This window comes from Leptopilina boulardi, unplaced genomic scaffold, assembly GCF_019393585.1.
Source record: "Leptopilina boulardi isolate dan_hultmark-lab unplaced genomic scaffold, ZJU_Lbou_2.1 LbouV2_386, whole genome shotgun sequence".
NCBI lineage: Eukaryota > Metazoa > Arthropoda > Insecta > Hymenoptera > Figitidae > Leptopilina > Leptopilina boulardi.
This window is the reverse complement of record NW_026137958.1, coordinates 1,702,341-1,726,749: the sequence shown is the minus strand read 5'-3', so window position 1 is coordinate 1,726,749 and position 24,409 is coordinate 1,702,341. Positions and strand designations below refer to the sequence as shown.

Below are 24,409 nucleotides of genomic sequence, written 5' to 3'. Positions count from 1 at the left end.
AATAATTCGTTGAAAAAAAACAAAATAAAATTCGAAAAAAAGAATTGAAATCTCACCTGTTCGTGGAATGTGTCTTTGTTGAGAAATTTCATTGGTTCAAGATGCGAATGAAATTGTTCGACGACAGTGAGTTGTTTTTTCAAAAGATGCTCGATAATATAACCCATTGTGACATCATCGGGAAGTCTTATTCTATCACCGACTGTGATAAATTTCCCTCCACTGAAACATAAAAAAAAAAGAATTTCTAATTTTATTAAAAATATAAATTAATTTTGCCATTAAATAATATGGTAAATAAAACAATATTTTTTTTTTTTAATTATTCATGTAAATTAAATTTTATTATTTATAGAGTTCATTGTACAATGAAAGAATAAAAAGCCATAAATTCTTTATGCGCATAAAAGGATACGAGTTTACAATATTAAAATATACAATTTTATTGATAATTCGAAATAATATTAAAATCGCCGTTCTTTCTCTCATATTGTATGAAATGAAATTTTTATGAGAACATGTTAAAAATTTTGGTGTCCTATAAATTAATACAAAAATTATTTTAATTGAAGCTATTAAGAATTTAATATTAATCGGTTTTAATAATTACTGAATTTTTATATTTAACTTAGCATTATTTAATAATTAATAATTGTAAATTATAGAATTATAATTAATTATATATTATTTAATTATAGTTAATTATTGCATACAGTTAATATGAAATAATTATTAATTAAAAATTATTATTATATATTATTATATATTATTATATATTATTAGAGTATTTTATTTTCTTTTTTTTTCGAAAAAAATCACAAAAATTACAACAACAAAATGACACAAGTCCGTTGTATTAAGTTTCAAAAAAAAAAGTAATTTCCTTCTTAAAAATCTTGTAAGATAAAAGAATCATCAGTTAATCTGAGCAATAAAGAAAAAAAGAAAAACAAGACACGAGTTGTGTTGAGAAATGTGACTTATAACGATAATAACATTAACAAGAAAAGAATATGAAAGAAGAAAGCAGAGAGAGAGAGAGAAAGAGAAAGAAATAATAAATTGTAGGTGAGCGCGAGAGATGAACATATAAGTCGTTAGTAGGATCTGGTCTTCTTCCTGAATGCATGAATCTTTAATTTAATTCGGTACACATACACACAAGAGCCACGTGTTCCGTCCACATAATTTAATATGCGCAAATGCATAAGAAAAATGCACACACAAAACCACCCGCGCGTACATCTTTTCTCAAGCGCGCGAGTGCAATAATTTGCGAGAAAAATAACGAGCACTACAGGAGAAATTAATTTTCTTATCTTTCCAACTGTGAGAATATATTATTTAGCAGATGATTTCAATTTTTTTTTTAAAATTAATTTACATATATATATATGTACATTTTTGTTTTCAGGACACATAATATGCTGGACGGTGGACAAATTATACGTTACGTAAGTACAAAAAAAAAATTGTTTTTTTTTTCTCGTCACCTTGGAATTTTAACCCCGCGATTATAAAATAATAATAATCATAATTAAGAAACTCTCTAAATTAAAAATTTTTTAATTTAAAAAAAAATTTTTTTTTTTTAAATTTTTACTCTAAGTAAAAATTAGTAGAAATTGCCCTATCAGGGCCCTAGTAAGGAATGAAACGCCACACCTGATCAGGGCCACATCAGGCGCGGCGTTTCATTCCCTATTAGGGCATCCTGATCCGGCCCCGATCTGGACCCTGACAAAATTTCTGCACGGGGTAATTTACTTTTTGCTTGTAAATTAGTTAAATTTTACTAATTCGATAGTAAAAAATATTTATTTTACTGAAATAACGATAAGTTTCACTGGAACAGCGATATATTTCACTAAAACAGCTAAAGTTTTCCCTATTCTAGAGAAACATATCGCTGTTCCAGATAAAGATTTTTTCCGTGTAATTATTATAATTATAATTATAATAAAATTCAATAATAATATAATATAAAAAAAATAGTAGAATATAATTATAATTGCGATAATTTATACATATCAGAAAAAAAACACTTTTAAAATGCAAGAAGCGCGCAAATTTTTAAAGGTAATTTAACAAATTGCTTACTGAAACTGTAAGAGAGAGATGATGAGATGCAGCGAGAGATTAAAATCTTAAAAAATTCTTTTTCGAACAAGTTTCAAGTAATATTCATGAAAAGAAACGAAACATAAGTAATTAAAATACCACATTCGGGTTTCTTATTCTCCCAATTTCTCAGAGGGAAGTCAACGAACAGAGAGAGAGAGAGAGAGAGAGAGAGAGAGAGAGAGAGAGAGAGAGAGAGAGAGAGAAAGAGAGAAAATAAATTTAGTCACGAGGAATGAGAGAAAGTAAAATGAGAGGAGAGCACACGATCTTTATATATATCTTATCGATCCTGCAAAAGTTCTTTTAAGGAATGTCTCGCGAAATCTGATCCTTAAGGAGGCGCAGGAAATATAAGTTAATATAAAAAGTATTTAAAAAAAATAAGGAAAGAGAGAAAGAGAGAGATAAAAAATAAGAGAGAGATTAAAAAAAATGAATCTTCTTTGCAGAGCAGAATCTCATTCGTGTATACCACCAACTCTCTCCCCCAGATTCTCTTGTTTCTGCGTCAGGCAAAAGATACACATTGCGCACATAAATGCGCATAAATGCGTGTATACATAAGTATCCTATATGCGAATACATATAGTCCGATTCAGAAAGGGAGGAACGGAAACACGATTTACACGATTGTATTATTTATTCGCAGGTAGATTTATTGTGCACTGTGCCTCTACAACCGCGAGCGGTATATACATATATATATTTTAAAGACGCTCCAATTTCTTATTTTCTTTTAAAATGCCCTTCATACGATTTGTGTATATATTTCTATATACAAAGAGAGAAAGGGATCATTCGGAAAAAAAAATTGCCAAAACATTTGTACCAATGTATATGCTATGTAAACGAGAAAGGCTACGTCGGAGACCAAAAAAACTTTATTCGTTCTCAAATAAGTCGCACCATTCAAGACAATTATATACACAAGACTGAAAAGAACAACAAAAATAGAAAATTATTTACTTTTTTTTAAAATAGAGATTTTTTTTAATAACTTAAAAATTGTAAAGAAAATGATGACGTATTTATTTAATAACGATAGTAATAATTAGTATAATAATTCGTATTTAGCAGAATTTCTATTTGAAATGAACTTTTATTTAACCAAATTTTCGTTGAAGAAAATTTTTATTGAACTTAATTCGTACTTTGGCAGAACTTTTATTCAATTCCTGGAAAAGTCCTAGAATTTTAATTCAGATTTTTAGTAGACACCCTGATTTAGTTAAATTTCTATTCGGCAAAATTTCTATTTAACAGAATTTTTATTTAAACAAATTCGCATTTAGCAGAATTTCTACTTAAATGAGTTTTAAATAACTCTTAATTTTGCCTAATTCTCGTTGAACGCAAGTTTTTATTTAGCTAAATTTCTATTCATCAAAATTTTTATTTAACCAAATTCGCATTTAGCAGAATTTCTATTTAAATGAGCTTTTATTTGCCCGAATTTCCATTAAACATAATTTTTATTTAATAAAATTTGGAATTTTTTTTCAACAAGAACTCTTATTTAGCCAAACTCTCGTTAATTTTTATTTAGCTAAATTTCTATTTCACAAGAGCTTTTATTTTGCCGAATTATCATTAAATAGGGATTATGAGAATTTTGTAGTTGCCGAATTTTTATTTAGCCGCGAATTTCCATTAAACCGAAATTTTATTTAACCAAATTTCTTATTTATCAGACTGTCAATTTGAAATAACCTTTCTATTTTTCCTGAATTCTCATTGAAAAGAATTTTCATTTAACTAAATTTGCATTTATCAAGAACTTTTCTTATGCCGAATTCTAATTAGAGTTTTTATTTAGCTAAATTTCTATTTAGCAGAATTTCTATTTAAATGAGCTTTCATTTACCCGAATTTCCATTAAACATAAATTTTATTTAACAAAATTCGGAATTTTTTTAACAAGAACTCTTATTTAGCAGAATTTCTATTTAACAAGAGCTTTTATTTTGCCGAATTATCATTAAATAGAATTATGAGAATTTTGTAGTTGCCGAATTTTTATTTAGCCGCGAATTTCCATTAAACCGAAATTTTATTTAACCAAATTTCTTATTTATCAGACTGTCAATTTGAAATAACCTTTCTATTTTTCCTGAATTCTCATTGAAAAGATTTTTCATTTAACTAAATTTGCATTTATTAAGAACTTTTCTTATGCCGAATTCTAATTAGAGTTTTTATTTAGCTAAATTCCTATATCCAGCAGAATTTCTATTTAACAAAAAAATTTTATTTTGCAAAATATTCTTAGAGAATTAGAATTTGTTGAAAAATTTGTAGAATTTTGTAGTTAACTTTTAATTTTTATTTACCCGCAAAATTCCATTATAGGAAAATTTTTAAATTCCTATTTAGCAAGAATTGTAATTGAAATCTCGGATCATTGAAAGCACCTGCCGCAAACATACACACACATAATAATTATATTGCAGATGCGCTTGACAAACGACTCTCACGCCGATACATATAACGATAATTATTTATCTCATTATCGTATCAAAAAAGATACAAACGAGCCTTCCGCCAATATGCATATATATACGTTTAGCAATTTATTTATGTGTATTTCTAAAGATCCTATAAAGCTAATGCGAGGAAATGAATTTAATCGATTGGAATTCATTACTAGCAATTAATTGACAGAGTGACGTGACAATTTTTTTCCTCTTTTTTTTTTTTATTCAGTAAAATTAATTTACCACGTGGAGGAAAACGTGCTCAATGGGAAAAGTGATATTTAGAGGGTGAATATATATATATATATAGGGAGAGAGAAGAAGAGAAGAAGAGAAGAAGGCGTTTTAACCAGCGACAACCAGTTTCAAAGCCACACACAATATCAGTGACAGCAATAGTAAACTCAAAGTCAGCCCGAGCAGCAGGTGCGCTTTCGACCTAATCTCCATGCGGTGGAATGTTGCCAAATTAAAGCAGCAGCAGCAGCGCCTGCTGATAATTAAATACCTCTCGACTATCCTCAACACACACTGTGAGAGTTAACGCAAATTTTCATCTCTCGTTTTCCGCACAGATTTAAAATGTCACTTTTTCAAAAAAAAAAAGAAAGAAAAAAAAATTTATATGTAGCTTTTTTAAAATTTCATATGCTCATTTTCATATTAATTAATGTCGTGCTATTGCATTTTAATTAATTCTCTTCTCTCTTTTTTTTTAATTTCTCTTTCCTTTTTTTTTTATTAGTTTTTTTGTGTTGAAAAAAAATCGTTGCCACAAAGTATTTTTTTTAAACACACATATTGTAAAAGATAAAAAATTTCTAACTATCTACGAAAAAATTATATTATAATTATAATGAAAAAACAAAAAACGAGCGTTAGCGAGTGAGGGATACATCGCTAGTAATTGATAAAAAAAATTCTTTTGATACAAATATACGGTGACTATTATCAAATAAATATTTTACTTAAATCAAATAATTTTTATTTGCATTAAATAAACTTTATATTTTAACCAATAATTTCTGTATTTGAAATAAATATGATGTAATTGACTCAAATAATAATTATTTGATACAGATAAAGATTTATTTGATACAGATAAATATTTATTTGATACAGATGAAGATTTATTTGATACAGATAAAGATATCTTTGATACAGATAAATATTTATTTACGATTTACTAGTCATGTAACCAATTATTTGAAAATCAATTTTTGTTTTAGGACATTATTATTATTATTTATTTTTTAAAAAAATTACTACTGCACGGATAGAAAAAATTTGCTGTGACAGCGAACTATTTGCTAAGACAGCAAATTACGTTAGCTAATATAGGGAACAGCGAACAAATTTTCTGTGGTGTTAAAAAAGTTTCCTGTGACAGTAAATTTAAAAAAAAATTAAGACTGATATTGTTTATCATAGCAAACTTTTTCGTTGTAATAGCAAAAAATTTAGCTGTGGTTACTAATTTTGATAGATCCGATAGCAAACATCAGTTAAAACAAATTTTTACATCCATTTCAACATTCAGAACAAAAAATTCCGTTTTTTTACACTTTACAAAAGAAAAATCGACTAACTATAATCTCGATAATTGGTCGAATTGAACAAAGAACTTTTAGAGTTTATATTCATATGTGTCATTAATATAAATTGTGAACAGTTTTCATTTAAAGTACCATTAGTAACTATGAAATTCACTATTAATCGTTGTATTTAGTTAGAATTGATAAATCGATTAATCGTAACGGGAGTGATAAATGTTAGACGAGTGAATTTGTTATATCCGGAGAGCAATTGGTTTGAAGGAATATATATATAGATATTTATACGAGGGATGCACCTATAACGAAGACGTCATTATATATATATATATATATATATATATATATATATATATATATATATATATGTGTTCGAGGTACATTCACATTAATTGTAGGACCACTTGGCTCGTTAGTTGTGTTTCTCTATTTCTACTTCCTTGGAGATCAAGGGGAACGATTAATCGTCTCGTTAATGGAGACTCGTTAATTAGACGACTCTCTTGCGAGATTGTCAAGTCTTTTGAAATCACACGAACGCGCTCGCTCCCTACCTCTCGACCTATCGATATATGTGTATATACTCGGCAAAGTCCCTTGAGAATTGCATTCTATACGATAATGCGATCAGTGTATCTGCATCTGAAATTTACCTTCCCTTGAATTTTTCTTTTTTTTTTTACCAATGTATATATGTGCCTCCTCTCCATTATTTATTTCTTTACTCACTTTGCTCCTCTACTCTACTTCTATATATATATATATATATATTTAGTTGATCCACGTGCATTTATATACATATAAAGTTGATTATATGCAAAGTAATTGAATTTCTCTCTACGGCTAGAAATTTAATCATATATACTTAGCATTTTTCATGAAAATCTATTTTATTACAGTAGACACGAAAATTGTATATATATATAAATATATTTTTTTTATTTAATTATGCTTTCTTAATGCATTACATTTGTTAAATGACAAGACGAGGAATGCAAAACATTGCGGCTTTGTTTGAAATAATTTTCTAAAGAATTTACATTTTAAAACGTTTTATTTTTTTCAAAAAAATTTTTTGGTTTAAATATTTGAAATTTTTTTCTCTTTTCATTGTTTTTTTTTTTTTTTTTTTTTGAAACATTTTTACAACACTTTTGCATGGCATTTCTGTTTTTTTTCAAAGGGAAAAATGTAATGAAAAAATATGACTACTTAACGATAATTTATTTGCAAATTTAATAAAGTAAAAATGCATATATATACACGAAAAGAAAATACCGACAGTTATTAAATTAAGTGTATTACTTTAAGAGTAAATTCCAGAAATAACAGGTCGCGAATAATTTTTTAATTAATTTACGTTAGAAAATATAGTGATAAATTACGACATTATGAATTCATTAACAGAGTGTAAAAGTCATGGTTACTTTTTCATTTTTTTTTTTTTTTTGCTCCCGTTTCGAAAGACAGATTTGTATATTATTATTTACATTTATATTTATTATTTATATTTTCGTATTTAATGAAAAATTATTTTTTCTAAACAAAAAAATCAAGTAAATTTATCATTTGTAATTAATATTTAGAGTAAAATAAATTTCATTCCAGTTTCGATAAAATCCATGGAAAAAGAAAACAAGATCGAAATCTCTTGCGTTACGTGAAACGAAGAACATATATTTCTTAAAAATTCTCTCTGGGGCTTTAATAATGTAGACAATTTAAATTTAAATACTTGACGTTATTTAATTTTGCTCTTATTTTTGAAAGAGTTGAGAAAAAAAAATGGTTAAACTCTTTACTTATGCGCGGCCCCATTTAGAAAATATTCAGAAATGGAGGAAAGGGGCGCGCCCAATATATATATATATATATGTACGAATTTGGGAAGAAATCTCAAAGATCTCACGAGTTTCTTGGGTGCGATAGAATGACGACAATCCTTCGCGGTGTTCCTTATTAATGAAGAATTCTCTTGGTATTTCTTCGGAAGCCAAGCGAAGAGAGGACCTCTGTTATACCGAAACGTTGACTGTTATTTATCGCGAGAGAGAACGAAACGCGCAAAATGAAATGAAAAGGGAAAAACGAGACAGAGAGATGTGAAGGTCATTTTGTAGAATAGGGAAAAAAGGATTGCTATTTTTTTTTTAATTCTTAAAATTAAATATGCTAAATTAGAAATTTTACAAACATAATTACAATCATATTTTTACCATTTTTTTATTTAGCCAAATTTTTATCTCAGTTTTCATTAAATAGAATTTTTATTTAGCTAAATTCGTATTTAGCAGAATTTCTATTTAACGTGAAATTTTATTAAGCAACGAATTTTCATTGAATAGAATTTTTATTTAGCTAAATTCGTATTTAGCAGAATTTCTATTTAACGTGAAATTTTATTAAGCAACTAATTTTCATTGAATAGAATTTTTATTTAGCTAAATTCGTATTTAGCAGAATTTCTATTTAACGTGAAATTTTATTAAGCAACGAATTTTCATTGAATAGAATTTTTATTTAGCTAAATTCGTATTTAGCAGAATTTCTATTTAACGTGAAATTTTATTAAGCAACGAATTTTCATTGAATAGAATTTTTATTTAGCTAAATTCGTATTTAGCAGAATTTCTATTTAACGTGAAATTTTATTAAGCAACGAATTTTCATTGAATAGAATTTTTATTTAGCTAAATTCGTATTTAGCAGAATTTCTATTTAACGTGAAATTTTATTAAGCAACGAATTTTCATTGAATAGAATTTTTATTTAGCTAAATTCGTATTTAGCAGAATTTCTATTTAACGTGAAATTTTATTAAGCAACGAATTTTCATTGAATAGAATTTTTATTTAGCTAAATTCGTATTTAGCAGAATTTCTATTTAACGTGAAATTTTATTAAGCAACGAATTTTCATTGAATAGAATTTTTATTTAGCTAAATTCGTATTTAGCAGAATTTCTATTTAACGTGAAATTTTATTAAGCAACGAATTTTCATTGAATAGAATTTTTATTTAGCTAAATTCGTATTTAGCAGAATTTCTATTTAACGTGAAATTTTATTAAGCAACGAATTTTCATTGAATAGAATTTTTATTTAGCTACATTCGTATTTAGCAGAATTTCTATTTAACGTGAAATTTTATTAAGCAACGAATTTTCATTGAATAGAATTTTTATTTAGCTAAATTCGTATTTAGCAGAATTTCCATTTAACAGAACTTTTATTTAGCCGAATTCTAAGTAAAGAGAATTTTCATTAAACATAAGTTTTTTTTACCTAAATTTTTAAAAATATTTATCTTAATTAAAAGGTTTTTATTTTCAAAAAAATATTTTTTTACTAAAAGAAGAAACTAAAAAAAACTTTTCACTCCGTATTTTAGAGAGCACAGAGCCACAAATTTCTTTAATTTAAAGAGACTTTGTTTTCTCAGATAATGTAAATTCGTTGACGCCTAATTAAAAGTGGAGGAGAGAGACAATTGAATTTAGAGAAGGCTTTTGACACTGTATTTTTCGACGCCACTGTTGTTGTGTGTGTGTTCACAAAACTTGGAAAGAAATGCGACGAAAGAATAAAAGAAGAAACAAAAATTATAGTAGACAATAAGACGAGTTCTCGTCGCTCTTTCACCCACTTAACCTCGAAATTTCGATTTCGTCGCCAGGGAATTTTAACGAGGCCGATATTCCGCACCGCTGTCGTTGTCCCCGCGGGGCCCTATATATATATATAGTATATGCCGAAAGGACAAGGGTTTCACGTTGTGGTAAGACAGGACCACTGTCCGGAAAGGACCCAGAAGAGAAGAGCAATGGAATTGGCGACTGCGATTTCTGGGACTAATCTGCCCAATTAAAAAGGTCGGTAGAGAAGGGATTTGAGAATCTACCGAATGGTATTCGCTAATGAGTGCCCCGTGAATTTGCGTCGAGAGAGAGAGAGAGAAAGGAGACATACGAACGGACCAATCGAAACGGAAAATGTTAATTAAACGCACTATACGGCTTCCCTCTTTCTTCTTTGGTTCCTAATTGGCACCGATGAAAATTTCCTCTGCCAATTTTGGGTCCAACATATCACAAACGTGAGAAATACAGCGCATCTTCAAAGAAACGATAAATCACGGCGAATAGATTTGTTGTCCTGCACTTGATCGCAGAGATTCACTTTTTTCGAAAGAGAGAGAGAGAGAGAGATACTCAGAATTCAGATTTCACATATACAAAAACTTGTATATCATTTCAAATTGGAAAAAATAATCCAATAATTTTTTAGGGTTATAATTTTACATTCAAAAATTCAAAATGAATTTTCTTTTTATCATTCTATTTTCTATTGGAAGTACACGGAGAAAAAAAATTATCATAGCAACTGTTTCCATAACAACCGTTTCCATGGCAACTGTTTCCATAACAATCGTTACTATATAGGCAACTTAAATTGCTGCGTGTTTAGCAGCTCCAGTAAATATTTTAGTTGCTGTAGCAAATTTTTTTCAGCTAATCGTTAGCGTCTGTATTAATAGAAATCAAAGATTTAAGTGCTCTTACAATGTTTTGGCTAATAGCGTCGTTTTAGTTCATTTACGGTAATGGTATGTCATTTTTGGGAAGGGAGAGTGAAAAAAAAAACAAAAGAGAAGCAATCCAAATGGAGACGAACAGTTTACGTCCACTCGATCATTCCATTATTACGCCCCTAATTGGATTCTTTCCTCGTATAGCGATCATTGGGCTTATAGCAATCGTTCAGACCAACCGCGGATCGTAAAACCAATTTGGGCATTCCTATATGGCCTGGGATCGAGTAGGGTGATCTATAGATCGGTAGTGGCGAAGTCGATTTCAACTCTCAACTGTATAGGTATATATATACAGTAGTCGCGCGGGCAGTCAGACTCAATTCCTTTGAGGTTTTACGCCGAGAATCTTCGCGTGAAATCCGTCCGATGAGATAGCGACGAATTACGAGTTGTATATATATATATATATATATATTCTATACCTATATAACCCTTTACGTGCGTACACTCGAACTATTCTTATCTGTAAAATCCTCTACGTCTCAATTCTATTAAATCCTGCAAACTCTTCTCTTTTTACTATATACCTTCTTCTTCTTGTCGTAAAGTTGCGCAGTTCCTCACGGCCTTCCGATCGATATCGATATCAGTGTCTCCCATTGATAGATAAGCCAAGTTTCAAGCCTCCTCTCTTTTAACCAAGTTTCGATATTTTAATTATAAATTGACGGTTCTCGATTATTTATAAAGAATGGAGAACACGGAACTTTTCTGATTAAATTTTTGATTAATGCCTCAACTTAAATAAAGCAGTTGACTTTATTTTCAAATATATATCAAAGAGGGAAATAATTCTTTTTTAATTTTAAGAAAAATTTACAAACTCCTATTATAAAAAGTAGAGACATGTAATAAATATCACATATCGTATTTTGGTCCATCGTAGCTCGGATGCTGTGTTTGACATATCAAAAAGTATTCCATACCTTTTTTTTACAGAGTACTATCTTGGGATAACTTCAATGTTATTAATTAAAATTACGAAAATTAATATTATAAAGCTTGATACATTAAAAAAGAAAAGAATTCGATCTAATTGAATCACCTGCTCTATAATAAATATCATATTTACTGATGGGAAATGAGAAATCCAAATAACAATAATAATTAAAAGATAAATATAAAAAGTAAAACGATTTTTTTTTCAAATTACTTCTTTGATTTCAGGTATATAATGTTAGTTCAAACACGTAATTGTACTTTTGCTTGTCCGGATGCAGTGTTTCCTATGGTAGCAATTATTTCGCCCAGCGAACCAGCTATCTTTGCGACGCGTTCTCACGTTACACGGTTTGCGTGCACAAAAGAGAGAGAAAGAATCACTGTAAATAACAGGACAAAAATTCTTCTTTCTTAAAAAAAAGAAAAGAATGAAAAAAAAGTGATACACCTTAAGGGCTCCAACTGTGGAAAAATTTTGCAGTGATTATAATCACGTACGATTTTTTATTTGTAATGAGACGCATATATAGAGAGAGAAGAAAAAGAGCTCCTCTTCATTCAAAACGAAGATTTCTTTAAAAGAAGTAAGTATATTTTTGTAAGTATATTTATTTTTATAATTTTTATTAAATAACAATTTGTGTAAATGAATGTTGAAATAAATAGTTGCTATCATTAGGGTTATTTCACATTAGAGTAAATATTTTTAAAAACTGAAAATATAAAAAATTACCGACATAGAAATCTACCCTGCCGACTGATGGTAAGGTAGATTTCTGCGTCGGTAATTTTTTATATTTTCATTTCAAAAAAATTGTATTAAATCCCTGTATCTCTTCGTACAGGATCAAATCATTGATGCGGCAATTAGAAATAATTTTTTCTCTCTCTTCCATGGCAAAATTTTTTTTTTATTACGCAAAGTCCGTGTCCATTAAATATACTTAAAAGCGCGTCCTACATGCGTGAATAGATGTCGATGGAGAGAGAACGTGTTTTAGTCGCGGGTATAGGCCTGGTTCTCGTATTAACCGTCAATCGGGGCAAACAAAGACGGATAATGGTTGCTTCTCAAAGCGTGGAGGGTCTTAATTAACCGCGAAGTAAGAAGCCGCTCATCACAATGGAACCAAGACGAAAGGCTGATTGCCGCCTACGTATATATGTATATGTTGTATATGCCTTTGCCTCCTTCACACACTTGACAGTAGAGTAAGAAAGAGAGAGAGAGAGAGAGAGAGAGAGAGAGATTTCGCCTTAAAACACAGTATAGATAGAATTTGCTCTCTTTATTGTATATATATACAACGAAAAAATAAAAAGAGTTCATTAAATTCTCTCTCAACTTCCTTGCACACGAAAGATATGACTTATTGTATTCATTCTTCTTTTCTTTTTCTCCCCAATTAAGTTTCTAATTTTTTCTTATCTTCAAGTATAAAATCTTCTTTGTTTCACATATACTATACACCCAGAAAAAAATTCTTTAAAACAAAGAAATCGTTTTTTTAAATCAATTTTTGAATCTGAGAAAGGTGTATAAATTTAATAATATGCAAAGAAGAATAAAACGAATAGCTGGAAAAATTTGCTTCAGCAACTACAATATTTGTTAGTGCTGCTAAAAAGTTAGCTAAACAAAAATTGAGAATTGAAACTTATTTGCTGTCCCTAAATTAAGAAGAAAAGTGTAGAAAAAATTCGCATATGGGTCATTCTCACAAAAAGGACAAATGACACGTTCATGACATTATTTTTAATAAATAATTATAATAATTGAAAATGTTGCGGGCCTTATTATAGAAGTCAACAGAATTTAATAAGATTTTATAAAAAAAAATTGACAATTTTAAATAATTGAATATAATCATGTTTATATAGTGTAAAAACTCCCCTCCGTTACCGTTCGCGAAGTAAGTTTTATTTAAAGAAGAATTATTGCATTCATACTGCAATAGGAAAACATCTTTTGTCTAGTAACATCTACTAATTACATTATTTATAATTGATTTATAAAGTGTAAAACAGAATATTTGTAAAATATTTTTTCCTAGAATTAAATAAGTTTTGTTCGCAAAGTAAACTCCCCTCCGTGACCAATTACAAATATAATGAGTAAATGAAAAAAAAAATGATAATTGAGAAATGAAGAATTCAAAAGTGTTTACAGTGACGATGTTGTTTTGGTCAGTACACAACATCATGAAAGAAATGAAAACAATAAGTGTCAGAAAGATTTTCAGTTTCGCAATGTTCGTCGACACAAAAAAACTCCCCTCCGTGGCCACTTTAAATTTAGTTTTTTGATAAATAAATAATAAATATTATTAATAATTTTTAGAATATTCTTTTAAATATCGCGAAAACTATTATTACTTTTTTTTATAAAATTTATTATTTTTATATTAGAATCAATAAATTTTGGCTACGCCTAAAGGAAGAAAACTCCCCTCCGTGATCGCTAGTCACATCCATCGATTATAAAGCCTCATGCAAAAAAATGCACCTTTTTCGTACCTCGAATTTTGAAACTTTCTTTATGCCAAATGGTAACATATGATGACCCAATAATCCCTGCAAAATTTCAAGATGAGCATATGCCCCCTTTCGGAATTACGGGGGGTCAAAGGGGGCCATGTCAAAAAAAAAGAACATGTAATATTATCGAATAATAATGTTAAAAAAATCAAACGAAATCGTTCCTTCAAGATTTTCGTCTGTTGATTACGAATTTGAAGTCCGTTTTCAAAAATTCAAAATGGCGGAACCTATATGGTGGACAACAATTTAAAAAATCGATCCGATTGACCTGAAAATGGTTACTCGGAGGTTTTTGGGGTCGCTGATTACGAATCTGAGGTCCGTTTTTCAAAATTCAAAATGGCGGATCCAATATGGCGGACTACAATTTCAAAAATCGATCCGATTGACCTGAAAATGGTTACTCGGAGGTTTTTGGGGTCGCTGATTGCGAATCTGAGGTCCGTTTTTCAAAATTCAAAATGGCGGATCCAATATGGCGGACTACAATTTCAAAAATCAATCCAATTTACTTGAAAATGGTTACTTGGGTTACCTTCAGATTTGTGTTCACCGTTATTGAAACCCCCTAATTAACGATATTGAAGCCAATTAAATAGATTTAAAAGATAATTGTCCGACATTTTGAATTTTTTAAAACTGATTCCAGATTCGTAATCAGCGACCCCAAAAACCCCTGAGTAACTATTTTCAAGTAAATTGGATGGATGTTTAAATCTGTCGTCCGCCATTTTGAATTTTTAAAAACGGACCTTAAATTCGTAATCAGCGACCCCGAAAACCCCCGAATAACCATTTTCAAGTAAATTGGACTGATTTTTGAAATTGTCGTCCGCCATATTGGATCTGTCATTTTGAATTTTGAAAAACTAACACCGGATTCGTGTTTAGCGACCCCAAAAACCCTCGAGTAACAAGATTTAAACGGATTCGATCATTGTATCGGTGACAAAATATTAAACAATTATTTTATATTAAACAATTATTTTTTAAACAATAATGTTCATAAAGATCGTAACAACGTATTTTAGAGACTTATTTAGGTCCTTCTCTTCACATAGCAATAGTCATAACAGTGGTTTTGAACTTTTTTTTTTTTTTTTTTCTTAATTCAGCATTTGTCCTTTTCGAGAGATTCACCCATATATAATATCTTTTATCAATATGTAATGTTTACATAAATTTTATTTTTAAGAAAAACATTTCAACACTATACAAAAAGTAAAAAAAATTTCACTTTAAAAAACACATAAAATATACATAAAAATATGTAAATTTTTGTTATACTAAAGGATAGTGAAAAAGAGAAGGATGTGAATAAAAATCACATCAACCGTGACCATTAACACATTCTGTTCGTCAATTTGTCATTTATTAAATTCAAGATGTCCTTCGAGTGATAAAATCATTTGTGTCGAGAATGAGCGTGACTTTTTGAAAGGTGTAAATAAATGAAACGTTGCTAAAAGGATTCAGCGCGAGAATCGACGAGCCTCCACCTCGCATATAAGGAAGCTGTATGCACTCAAGAGGGTTTTATATATATATATATAGTATATATAGAGACAGGTGTGCGGCTACGTTTAAATGTGATAAATGGTCCAAGTTCTCAGTTGATCGGGATATCAAGAGCAAACTAACTTTGTTTTTATCTCTCTCATTATTCCTTTTTTAAACTCCGCATACTACATACATATATATATCTATACACTTCAAGAGAGTAAGATATAGAGGAAGATATAGGTTTGCGAATTATCTCAACTACCGATCGCTTTTCTCCACACATGTGGTGCATCTAATACCATACGGTGTGTGTGAAGAATGAGGCACACACTTGTTTGCGAGGAAATGTGAGAACGAGGTAATTACGCCGCCATTCTTTTTTAACTAAAGAAAGAAGCACCGTTGCTTCTATCTGATTGGGTGCTTAGAATTTCTGATACGCGTGTTTTTCCATTTTTCTTATTATATAGTCTTACATATATATGCAATCAAGTTGAAAAATATTTCATTTTTTCTTTTTACACTGAAAAAACAATTTATTTCATTCAAATAATCTGTTACTTGACTATGATTAAATTTATTTGTATCAAACAATTATTATTTGAGCCAATTAAATGGTGATCACACCCAAAATAAGGAGAAAAAAAGAACACAATTAAAAATTTATTCTGTAATTTTAATTAATTTTATTTATTTCTCTTAAATACGAATCACAGAACACAGCACATCAAAAAATACAAAACACATATTACAAGTCACTAGTCACGAATCACAAACCACTAGTCACGTGAGTCATGAATTAATAGTTACGAATCATGAATGACTCAAGAATAACTGTGATTAGTCACTTATTTGTGAATACTCAACTACTCATGAATAAAAATGCAACTCGTGAAAGAGCCACGAATTAGAAATGCGCATCGTAAAAGAATCACTAATTAGAAATTCGCCTCGTGAAAAGTCATGAATTAGAAATAAAACTTAAAAAAGTCACGACTTAGACACGTGCCTAAGAAGTCACGAATTAGAAATACACCTAAGAAAAGAGTCACGAATTAGAAAAGCTCCTAAGAAAAAGTCACGAATTAGAAAAACTCCTAAGAAAAGAGTCACGAATTAGAAAAGCTCCTAAGAAAAGAGTCACGAATTAGAAATGCACCTAAGAAAAGAGTCACGAATTAGAAACTTACTTCGCGAAAAAGTCACGAAATAGAAATTCTCCTAAGAAAAAAGTCACGAATTAGAAATGCACCTAAGAAAATATTCACGAATTAGAAATGATCCTAAGAAAAGAGTCACGAATTAGAAAAGCTCTTAAGAAAAAAAGTCACGAATTAGAAAATTACTTCGAGAAAAAGTCACGAATTAGAAATGCTCATAAGAAAAAAAAAGTCACGAATTAGAAATTTACTTCGTAAAAAGTCACGAATTAGAAATGCTCCTAAGAAAAAAGTCACGAATTAGAAATTTACTTCGTAAAAAGTCACGAATTAGAAATGCTCCTAAGAAAAAAGTCACGAATTAGAAATTTTTGATTCGTGACTTTTTCTTAGGAGCATTTCTAATTCGTGACTTTTTTCTTAGGAGCATTTCTAATTCGTGACTTTTCTTAGGAGCATTTCTAATTCGTGACTTTTCTTAGGAGCATTTCTAATTCGTGACTTTTTTCTTAGGAGCATTTCTAATTCGTGACTCTTTACGAAGTAAATATCTAATTCGTGACTTTTTTCTTAGGAGCATTTCTAATTCGTGACTTTTTTCTTAAGAGCATTTCTAATTCGTGACTTTTCTTAGGATAATTTCTAATTCGTGACTTTTTTCTTAGGAGCATTTCTAATTCGTGACTTTTTCGCGAAGTAAATTTCTAATTCGTGACTTTTTCTCCAGAGCATTTCTAATTCGTAACTCTTTTCTTAGGAGCCTTTCTAATTCGTGACTCTTTTCTTAGGTGCATTTCTAATTCATGACTTTTAGCGAAGTAAATTTCTGATTCGTAACTCTTTTCTTAGGTGTATTTCTAATTCGTGACTCTTTTCTTTTGTGTATTTCTAATTCGTGACTTTTTTCGTATGAGTATTTGTTATTCATGACTTTTTTCTTATGAGTAATTCTAATTCGTGACTTTTTATGAGACGCATGTCAAATTCGTGACTGTTCCATGAGGCACGTTTCTAATTCGTGATTCTTTCGCGAGGAGCATTTTCAATTTGTGAGTATTTTGCAAGGGTCATTTCTAATTCGTCACGAATTTCACATGACTGAGTCATGAAAGACTTACGATTAGGTCACTGATAACTTAAGGTTGAGTTACTTATTGTTTACGATTTGGTCATGAATAATTCGCGAATGAGTGACGAATGATTTACGATTGGGTCAATGATGGCTTACGATTTAGTAAAGAATGAGTGAATTGTGATTTATGACTTATTCGTAAGTCACTCATGCATACTCAGGAATGAGTACTCACAATTGAGTCACGAATGAGTACTTACTATTGTCTCACGAATGAGTTATGAATGATCAGTAATTAAAACTGTCAAAATTGTAATTATTAGTAGTTTATAATACAAAAATTATAGTTATTAATAATTCAAACTAGTAATAATAGAAACTCATGAGGTGTGAGTACTTCTGAGTGGTAAGTAATCACTACTTACGAGGGGTGAGTACTATATTAAATTGAAAAATGAAATTGTATCCTATAAAAATTCGATCTAATGAAGTTTTAATTTTTAATGCATCATTTCATGATAGTAATTTTAAGAAAAAAAATGTCCTTGAATGAAAAAGCGGTTTAATACACTCGAATTCTTGATTTTCTCTTTTCCTCTCTATATCTCTCTCTATCTTACATACACAAAATCTTTCTCTCTATGTTCGCAGATTATATGGCAGTCAAGTTAAAAGCTAAGGGAGGTGAGACGAGGAGGAGAAGAAGGAGGAAGGGCATATTAAGTTCTGAGGAAGCGAATGAGTGACTCAAAAGCCCTCCCAGGTGCCGAGCTTTTTGCCGGATCACCCTGGACTTCTTGGTCGTCGCATGATCTCTCTTTGGTCCCTCTCTGCTTACCCCCCCCCCCATCCCCTATATAAGGAGTTCAGGAGTTACGCGGCAAAATGTTGAAGGAACCGAAAAAACTGCATAAAGAGGAAGTGGATGAGCCGAAAAGAACCTTCCTCATGGATCAAAGAGAGATTCATCGATAAGACTCCCAACGAAAGTCAAATCAATGAACACACACAGAGAGAGAGAGAGGGAAAAACAAAACTCTACCAAAACATCAAGAGAGTTAATTATATACAGTTTTTACATTTTTTTTCCTACTTTTATACCCTTTTTTTTTAGTTCCTTTGAAAAAAATTCTTTACGTTTCCACATTTATAAACTTTCATGAACGATATATTAAAAATTCTCTCATGATATTCTTTCAATAAATATCAAATATTTATTTATGTTAAAAATTAAATAATAATAAATAAAATAAAAATGTTATTATTAATACTTATAATTTTTCTATCCATTAAAAATAATTATAAAATAATTTTCTCAGGATAAAATTATTTATCCAGAATCCTGGAAAAATTGTTTTATAAATATATTGATAAATAATATAATCAAAAATTTAAAAAAAACAAAAAAAAACGATGCATAAAAACCGGTAGAAGGTAAAAAAAATGAAACTTGATTTATATGTGAAGAAAAATGTTTAGTCATGCCACAAGATATGAAATGAAGAAAAAAACAACCCTTGAGCGTAGGAAGAAATTCATCTCGAGTGTTTAATTTCGTCAAATGGTCCACTTCGTTAATCGTCGTTTGCAAAGATGACGAAATCACTTTTAGTCCCGGTTTTCAAGAGTTCTCTCTATCTCACTCTCTTTCTCTCTCTCTCTCGAGAATAAGCGACGACACACTCGACACTAGATTTCAAGAGGGAATATCATTATTTACCAAGACTCGAGTAAATTTAATAATTCAAGCAGCTGCTAACCGTCACTAAACTCGACTCTTGAATAATTCTCAAAGAAAAAAAATGTCCCATAATCATTTTTAAATTACACATAGAAAAAAAAAGTGTTTTAAAAATCCAAAAACAACTTTTGCTATACATATAAACATTGTATTGGCAAATAATGAATAATAAAAAAGGTTTTTATTTTCTCCGACTTTTTAAATGTGAAAGTTATTATTATCTTTATGGAGAATTGACTTAAGTAAAAATCTAGAAATGCGTAATTTATGTTTGTGGTGTGTGCGATATAATTATGATGATAAGAACAATGCTTGAACTCTTTTACAGACAACATCGTGCGCAGTGGCATTCTTAAGATCCCACGACAAACAATCGAGAGCAATATAAATACTGATTTACGAGTGCCGTAAAAAGATGAGCCTTACATCCTTATTCAGAAGATTGAGTTCAGCTTGAATAGATCGTCACCGAAAAAAAACAACACAAACATAAACCAGCGTGTAACTTATGTCTCAAGATTGTCCATTTATAAACAATTTAATTTATTTTTATAATTTTCTTCCTTCAATGACATTTTTGAAAATCAAATTTTTTTTAAATAAAATTATATAAATCATCCGACTATTTGTTCGATTGTAATTTTTTATGAGTTACTAAAAATACTAATTTATAAAATAGTTACTAAAACTAGTTTTAAAAATACTAGTAAATTAAATAAAAAAATAAATATTTTTCAAATAATGAATAATTAAAAATTTATAAATTTTCGAATAGAAAAAAAAATGGACAGTGAATTAAAATTCGGAAAAAAGGGGTAAATTGCAGACAATGGAGCCGTATGTCAGTTTGTTAAAGTACGTTTTCATGGTCCATGGCTCGAGGCGACCTCTGTGTAAAATCGTTGACTCGCAACGACGCGCGTCATGCGTGTCATGCGTGACCAATCGCGTCTGATTCCAAGGGACCCCCCACCTCCCCTTGTTGTTTTTTTTTTTATTGAACACGAAATAAACGAACAAGAGTTCACCGATTGATCGGCATTGATATAATGCGACAAAAATCGTTACAAAAAAAACCCCGAAGAACTCGCCATGAAAGAAAGTTTTAAACTGAATCGAGTTCAACATAATACAAAGAAAATAAAACAAGTAAAAAAAAAATTATATCCCCCAGGAAGGAATACGCATTCGAATGTTTTTCTTTTATATACAATATGATAAGAAAGCCGTTATTGTAACTGATCTTTTAAATTAAAACAAGAATGAAAAGTAATAAAATGAATATAATAATAATTTAAAGAATATAATAATTAAATGATAATTAAATAGTAATAATTGAATGATAAGTAAATAGTAATTAAATTATAAGTAACCCGTGCAGAAATTTTGCCATGGCCCAGATCGGGGCTGGATCAGGCTGCCCTATTAGGAAATAAAACGCCGCGCCAGGTGTGGCCCTGATTACAAAAATCCACATTTTCTGTTCGCCCTGATTAGGCCCTGATCAGGTGTGGCGTTTCATTCCCTACTAGGGCCCTGGTAAGGCAATTTCTACACGGGAAATAGTAATTAAAAAATTATATAATTAAATTAAATAATACTAATTACATCCCGTGTAGAAATTCGTCAACCTGGCCCTGACCTGGTTGAAACAGGGAACCGACTGGGCCTGAACCACGGTTTTAATCGATGTTAATCGGGTTGAAATAAGGCTCTTCTGTGGCCCCGATCGGGTTCTCTGTTTCATGCGAATTTGGAGCATCCTGACGTGGGCCCTGCCAGGGCCCTTTCAAAACTTCTTGACGGGATTAAATAAAGAAACGTAATAAATAAATAATAAACAAAAAATAAAAGAAAAATAATTAAAAAAAAAAACAAATTTATAATTGTTTTGAATTAAAATTTAAAAAAATTGTATTAATTTAATCAATAAATCTTTTTCGTTATATTTATACTGAATAAAAAAATAAAAAAAAAAAAAGTGGGACGCAACAGTAGAGTTATTCGTTAATTTTTTTGTCGTTGAGGAAATTAAAAAATTAGAGTATTAAGCGGATCGATAGATCTCTTTCAGGGGGTCCCTTGTTCGCGCCGCTTACGAGCCATAGATCACCTCACTGAGAGATGTAGATCGAAGATAATAATAAAAGTGTGGACTCACCCAGCCACCGGTATCATTTTGAGTGCGAGCGCCCTGCTGATGCAAAAACCGGCGCCACCCGTGGCGAACCAGAATTTGACCTTCTGCTGCAACAGAGAAAAATAAAATATATATATAAGACTTGATCATTTGATTGCTTGTCACTAAAAAAGAAAAATTATTATTATTATTATAAGAGACCTGCAAAATCACGATCGAAGGGAGAGTAATTGCGTGACGTATCGATCATTTGCACATTTGGATTGATCATCGATCGATCGATCATATTCGATAAATCGATCCATCTGATGTTCGTTTTGTATATTTGAGGCGAGACAATAATATTCAGATTGGCATTTTTTTCTTGTATTATCAAAAATTTCAATCAAAGATTGTATATATCTGATTGTTATTGATTCAATCGTAAATTTAATTAATTTATATATTAATCCTGACATTAAATACTTTCTCATCATGAATTTTTATAATATTTTCCTTTCATTCTTTTTTTCTTTCAATTTAATATAGAGAAATTTAATAGTTACTTTATTACACTGAGAAAAAAAATTTAGTGTTTGCAACAAAATTGTTTGATTAGGCAATTTTGGTTCTTGTAACCAAATTTTGGTTGGCTGAAACAAAGTCGTAGAGTTATCTCAACCAAACATTTGGTTAGGCCAACAAAATTATTTGGTTGAACATTTTTAAATTCCAACCAAAATTCGGTTACGACAACAAAATAATTTGGTTAACACAACAAAATAATTTGGTCTAAAAAACCAAATGATCGTTTGTTGTCCTAACCAAAATTTGGTTGCGACAACCAAATAATTTGATTCACACCTCAGCTCATAGCTTAAGAGAACAGTTAGTTTAAATCTCTCACAAGAATGGGTAGTCCAGTTTTTAATTTTACAAAAAAAAATGTTTGTTTGATCAACCAAATGTTTTTGTTGACCTAACAAAAAAAAATTGGTTGAGCTAACCAAACATTTTTGTTATGCCAACAAAAAACACTCAACCAAATAGTTTGGTTGCTTAAATACCAACAAAATTTTTTTGTTGGCCCAATCAAATTTTGGTTGCTCTGACTAAACATTTTTCTCAGTGTACTATTAGAAATTTGTTACTACTAGTTAGAAAAGAAATAGTAAAATAAAAACTAAAAATTTTATTTTTAAAATGAAACCATCGATCAATTTTTAATTTCATTTTGTTTCTTTCTTCAATTTAATTAGGAAACAAATCGTAAAATAAAAACTAAAAATTGAAATTTTAAATATACAAAAAATCAGGAATCCATCGATCAAAATTTAAAAACTAGGTATGATTAGTAAAAACATTTTTTTTGGGAGTCTAATCGATCTTCTGTCACTAGGATCTAAAACTCGTCTCTGACTTTCTTTTTTTTAAAAAAGACAAATTCTTAATTTGCTTGAGTTAAATATTTATAATCTGAAGAAAATTTACGTGCCCAGAAGTTCGTTAAACGTGACATAGTTAATTAGCCTGCAGGCTGTGCTTAAAAGCGATCATCGATCATCGAACTGTGATTTTTTTTTCTTTTTTACAAAAGAAGGAAAACAATTTTATTCTCTTCTTTCTATATATCTCATAACTGACGGCTTTATTATATCCATAAATTATCTCTCTGCTCTTTTGACGCAAAAATTATTACAAACGCTTCCAATATATTTATATCCATTTTTTTCCGCTCCTGACAATCCATATTTAGAAAAATTTAACAGAAAATAAATGTCCAAAAAATAAAAGAAAATGTAAAATAAAATAGTAAAACTGTAATTTTATTGAATATGACTATAAGAAAATAATCCATCAATTATTCGATATTATTTTTCAAGTCCCAAGAAATTAGTCATTAATTATTGAAGAAAGTAACTATTTTAGTCATCAAAAGGAAAATAAAAAGAAAACGGTTCTTTTTTTCACTTCCAATTGTTTAATAATAATTTTTTTTATTTTTTTATTAATTTACCTAAATTTATTACTGTAAATAATTTTATTTATAAAATTATTACTGTAAATAAATAAATTGAAAATGAGAGACACAAAAAAACAGTTTATAGGAAAGGAATGAAATGAGTAAAGAATCTTTAGGAGGAATATGTGACGTTCCACGAGGGAAGGGACCTTAGGTAAAAAAAATTATAGGTTATGTTTTACCTTGACAGAAAGTTTCTCTTTAGGTAAAATAAAATTTAGTTTTTATTAAATTTTCTAGAATGGAATGAAGACTTAATAAATGTTTTGTATTAAGAGTTAATTCTCTGTGAATATTTACCAGTTAAAAAATCTTAAACATAACCTACAATTTTTTTTTCACGAAAGGTCCCATTCTCTCGTCGTCACATATAATGTGACTTGTGCTAAATTATTGTTCGATTTTGCAGTATCGATCATCAATACTAGACTCTCGAGATTCATTCTTGTGCCATTAAACACGGTTTCTAGGAGGCTAAACTAGCAGAGCTGATAGTATCATGCTCCAGGCGGTCGACAGCCCATTCGTTTCTTTTTACAGTGTGTGTTGGGTGTGGTACTTATA

The 24,409-nt window shown here is 29.7% G+C and overlaps 2 protein-coding genes across 3 annotated transcripts in view; one reads left to right on the top strand and one right to left on the bottom strand.

The window, feature by feature from the left end:
• The window catches only part of LOC127288415 (uncharacterized), a 261,749-nt gene extending 242,536 nt beyond the window's left edge, over positions 1-19,213 (top strand). The window contains exons 7-8 of the mRNA XM_051315832.1: positions 1,415-1,454; positions 18,614-19,213. The gene's annotated coding sequence lies outside the window, so the exon portion shown is untranslated. The remainder of the gene's footprint in view (positions 1-1,414; positions 1,455-18,613) is intronic.
• Positions 1-24,409, bottom strand: part of LOC127288455 (fringe glycosyltransferase) — a 124,511-nt gene that overhangs the window by 4,790 nt on the left and 95,312 nt on the right. Inside the window, exons 6-7 of one of the 2 annotated variants that reach the window (XM_051315920.1) lie at positions 21,865-21,947; positions 57-222 (exon numbers count right to left, since the gene is read on the bottom strand). In XM_051315920.1, coding sequence (XP_051171877.1) covers positions 57-222; positions 21,865-21,947 — 249 coding nt within the window. Of the gene's footprint in view, positions 1-56; positions 223-21,864; positions 21,951-24,409 lie in introns of both variants that reach the window. The other variant, XM_051315918.1, reaches the window with a different exon arrangement.